This window comes from Plectropomus leopardus, unplaced genomic scaffold, assembly GCF_008729295.1.
Source record: "Plectropomus leopardus isolate mb unplaced genomic scaffold, YSFRI_Pleo_2.0 unplaced_scaffold28490, whole genome shotgun sequence".
NCBI classification, from domain to species: domain Eukaryota; kingdom Metazoa; phylum Chordata; class Actinopteri; order Perciformes; family Serranidae; genus Plectropomus; species Plectropomus leopardus.
The window spans coordinates 1-4,888 of record NW_024631035.1 but is presented as its reverse complement, the minus strand read 5'-3'; the positions used below and the strand labels follow the sequence as shown (position 1 = coordinate 4,888).

Here is a 4,888-nt window from a genome sequence, read left to right as displayed (position 1 = left end):
CACCAGATTTATTTAGGGAAACATCTTCGGCAGAAGCAATTTGCATGGATTGCAGCAGCAAGATTTAGAGGAGAGGGGAGGGCGGGTGTTTGTCATTTTGGGGTGGATCAAAAGAAGAAAATGTGCAAGTGGTGACAACAGGGAAAAAAAAGCAGTTTAATCAGATTGTAGTCTGCGTTCAGGGCGGCGGAGACATTTTATTCAGCTCAGGAATGTAAACATGCAAACTCAATCGATCAGACGACAGGAGGTCGATGACAGCTCATAAATTATGGCCACTGATCATATTTGGGACGTCCAAAATAACAAAACTTCAGACAATGTGCTGACAGTGATGTAAAGTGACACTCCGACCCCGTGGCAGATGCTGCTGGGTAGGGTGGGGTCTGCAGAGGCCAAGGTCATTTTCATTTGATGGCAAACAGCTGAGTTATCCAATCATGCACTACTTTGGCTCGTATCTCCCATCTCTGCCTTGTCCTATCAAGGCGGGCTGGAAGACCAGTGGTCACCATGGTAACAGTGCCGAATCTGTAGCTACACCTTGAAAGAGTGAGACTCCCGTGTGTGACTTTCAAGTGTGAGTGAGGATAACAACTCGCAGCACAGCGGTGAGTGTACGGTGAAGTTCTCCTGAGTCATGACAAAAAAAAACTATTTACAGAGAGCATGGCGGCGTGTTGGTGATGTACCTGGACACATATTCGCTGGAACGGGTCTCCATAGCAACCGGCTCTTTGGATTCCACAACCTCAAGGTCAAACTTGCAGTCTGTCTGACACTGTGTCTCCGACTCTTTCCGTTGCTTTGAGGGACAGAAGAGGACAGCAAGGACACGTAGAGAGAAATTAGAAATGCTACATATTTAAAAAAATAAAATAAAAAAGATTAAATTCTGTTGTATGAGTATCTCATCCACAGGTAACATTACCAATGTTTCCCACATAATTAGAATCTTTGGGTCAGGAAACTTTTCTTTTTTATTTAATATTGTTTTGTTTTGTTTTGTTTTTTAAATTGCATATGGTGTGTGTGTGTGTGTGTGTGTGTGTGTGTGTGTGTGTGTGTGTGTCTTTTCTTTCTTTCTTTTAAAATCAATCTGTGTCCCCTCTCTAAATTTGGAAGTTTTTGCAGGTCCGTGAATACAGCAAAGCAAAACTCAAGAGATATTTTTTTTTAATAAGAATGGTTGAGTTTCATAAGATAGGTTTCCATTAACCCTAAAATTGCTCAAATTGAAATTGCAAATATAAAAAATACATCATTGAAACAAGTCAATTTCATAATAACTCCCATTTATTGCAAAAAAAGTTTTTATGCTCGCATGAGGTGACATTTCAGGAAGTTCAAAAAAGCAATATTTTGAAAAAATATGCTTTTATAGCTATGGCTATGTGCTCGTCAGGAGGAACTAGCTCCCTCATGATGCAGTAGGAGCTACAAAACTAGCAAGTTTTGAATCCACAAATCCCCTGTGAAATCATGGACTATCAGCTCCCAGAAATCCCTCATACGTCTCCGCTTCCACGTATAACGCAAAGGAAAAACTTCTCCGTTTTTTAACAGGGTCTTTATAGTCTAAACGTGGCCTCAGTCCACAGATCACCCCTGCAGCTTGGTAAAAAATCACTACTGAGGAAGTGAAGCGCTGAAAAAGGTACGGTTGGATACCCAATTACAGGTATCTGAGGTGGTACCAGTACCGGATGTGAACAGTACACAACCCTACTGTGCACTGGTTTCATCAGTTGCATGCATGCAGCATCTCACATTAACATTATATGACAAGAACCACCCCCCGCAGTCACTGTCAGTATGCTGTTCTTGCTGCAGGCTGCGTCTGTGGTCTTACCCTCACATAGGCCACCGGGGCGGGAGGGTGGAAGAATTTGCGGACGATGTAGGTGGTGGCGGCGATGCAGAAGACGATGGTGCCGAGGATCTCCTTCCACCAGGGTAGCAGCAACACGGGGTCCTTCCTCCTGCGACTGTCAGCCCCCGCCCCGTTTCCCTTTATTAAGCTTACAGCACTGTCACGTTTCTCCCGGTAACGCTTACTGTAAGGGAAATAGTAGCCATTGTCTACGGAGATGAAGAGCAGAAATAAGTCAGTGGGTTTTTCCAGGCGTCTATGCAGAATTTCTTTGTATTTAAGGCTTTATTATGGTCTTTTTTGGTTCAGCATCAGGTTCTTACCATATGGATACTGAAGGATGGACAAGGCTCCGTTGCTGTATTCGTCATGGGAGAACTTGTCATTATTCAGACATTTGTCAAACTCATCAGAGCCGACCAGGGCTGGTGTCCGAGATGGGGAATCTGTGTCAAGGACGAGATGAATACGTTCTTTGATCTCAGCAGAAAGAGAGATCAAAAGAGTAATTGCAACAAAGTCGCACACTGAAGGGAAGGAAGACAAAGCCCTGGATACGAGCCCAAAAGGCTACTAATTAATTCAAAACATTTCACATACACTTTGTGTTTAAAGCAATATTAATGAAGCCAGTCTTTTGTCACTGATCACCCCAAAAGCTGCCATCACAGATAATGTTGCCTTGACATGTAGTGGGCATTTCACGATACCAGGAATTAAGGAGTCGATAATACCAGTGAAATCCCTCAATTCCCAATGCCTAATTTGATACTACGATAAAATAAAATAAAATACTTGTACTTAAACATTCACTCCTTTATTAAAACAGTGTGCCTCGAACACAAAAACTAGTCCATGTTGGTTTATGAGATTTTCTGGGCGGGCAAGCATATGTTAATATATTTATTACCGTTAACATATTTCTGCTTCACTGTTGTTGTTCAGCATGTGTGCGTGTAAGATGTGTCTTTGTGGGAGGCTAAGTGTGTCGCCCCTCCTCCGCTGTGATTGGACGGCTGCGTAAAATGCCGTGTGAAACAGAAAGTCAATCAAGTTCTTTAAATAATGACGTAGTGTGCTGGTATGTGGGAATGTGTACAGTATGACAAGGTACAAGGTAAGTAGATTGTTTTTGATAGTGTGACTTTGTTTTCTGTATTGATGTGTTGTCTTTGTTGTGTAATGTGTGTATGTGTTTATCATATTCATCTGTTCTTTTGTCCTAAATCTTGTTTGATTTCATCAGTGTGTGTTTGGTGAATATTGGGACAGAAACTGGAAATATTCATGTCTGAAATCATTTTTTTTTTAATAAAACTGAAAAAAGGGGGTGGGATTTGATAAGTATTGATTTCCTTTTACTCCATTTCTGACATGAAATACTTGTGTTGTTTACTGAATATGTACAATGGGCATTCTGGTGTTGTTTTTCTTACTTATATTATTATTTTATTCTCTAATTTTATTTGGTATGTTTGAAATAAAGATCTAAACTAACTAACTAAAAGGTGATGAGTACAGCATTTCACCAAACACTGATGATTTTTCAACACCAGATTTAAACATGCAGCGTTCAGTGCTGATAGATGCTCATTGTCTCGTCACGCTGATGGCGTTTTGCAAAGAATTAACTAAATATTCTGGCCTCTGGAAAAATGCTTTTCTTTTCGACGAGTTGAGGCAGAGCCATCGCCGCAGCTGCACTTGTCACCGTCTTCCACGAGTTGCTGTTAATGTTCCTCCGTGCTAACAGACGTCCTTCTTCCTTCAAGTTCTATCACAAGTAAAATCAAGCTTTCATCATTTGGGCTTCGACTTGTTACCGAAGTATCGGTTCTCATAACATCGCTAGTTATTAACACAGCACCTAATGAGTGAGGTGATGTTGAAGGTAAAATAAGATTTTTTAATTCTTCTCCCTGCTCCTTTTCATCCATGGATTGTGTATTAGAGGTGTTTTGACTTTAAATGTGATTTTTGTGCATTAACATGAGCGGAGAAAATAAAAAATGAACGAATGAAGGAGGTGTGGACTTACGGACTAAAGGCTTCCATTTGACTGTGGGCAGGGGAATTATGTCCTTTTCAGATCCGATAGCTTTGGAAGGGAACTTTTCACTGATCCTCACTGAGGACTGGAGGTAGAGCTGTCCCTGGAACATCCCTAAACAAACGGCACAGGAGTTATACACGTGCCAGATTCACAACTGTACAGGGTTTGAGCTGGACAAAAAAAAGTCACCGAAATTGCAAATAATGGCAGTAAACATTCAAAAAAGAGCTCAAATGAATGACTGAATGTACCAAGGTAAACACTGGATTCTTCAGCTCCTCTGGACTGCTTGGATTCATCATCGTCATCCTCTTCATCATATTCTGACTGGTTGCTGTAGGCGTTGTCATCAAACAAGGCGATTGGTGTGACTTTACCCCCGCCCACCAGCCAAGCCGAAGCGATGGGTGTGCAGAACTACAGGCGATACAGAACGAGTCAACACACTGCACTCATCTCCAGAGAGAGGTTAGAGAAATTAATTAAATTCAGGCAAATAAGCCGCTGCTAACACACTCAGAGTAAATGCAGCTTTATCTCTGATCACCTGACGTTCCCAGACCAGCTGTCCATCAGGCTCGGTGCTGAAGGCCATGACCTTCCAATCAGGAACAGACACTTTGATGATGAGGTCCAGATTCTGGTTCTCCTGGTTCTCCGCCTGCTCCCTCTCTTTCGGCTCATCGGCGATGACCCGCTGACTCTCCCTCCAGGGGTCGCCATTCGTAACCTCTCCCTCCAGGAAGTTAATTCCAGACTGCGACTCAGGAAGAAGCTTCAGCTCAAAGTTTCCAACGCTGAAGTTCCACCTAGTATCAAAAGTTGTATTAGTACACACTTGGAAAAACTACTTCAAATGTAATTTTGCAACTTCAGGGGTTCCTACAGGTTAACCCTTTAAAACCTGAGCAAATTTGCTGGATTTCTTAATAAAACATGGGACGACAAAGAGCAACTTCAGA

At 42.0% G+C, this 4,888-nt stretch overlaps 1 protein-coding gene across 1 annotated transcript; it reads right to left on the bottom strand.

The window, feature by feature from the left end:
- Window positions 1–692: 692 nt before the first annotated feature.
- Window positions 693–4,735, bottom strand: LOC121938108 (eukaryotic translation initiation factor 2-alpha kinase 3-like; the record flags this gene model as incomplete). The annotated part of the gene is made up of 6 exons (XM_042481388.1): window positions 693–805; window positions 1,853–2,082; window positions 2,197–2,319; window positions 3,912–4,037; window positions 4,178–4,343; window positions 4,474–4,735. Coding segments are annotated over 6 exons (1,020 nt in total), but the record flags the coding sequence as incomplete, so codon positions are not given.
- Window positions 4,736–4,888: the final 153 nt, after the last annotated feature.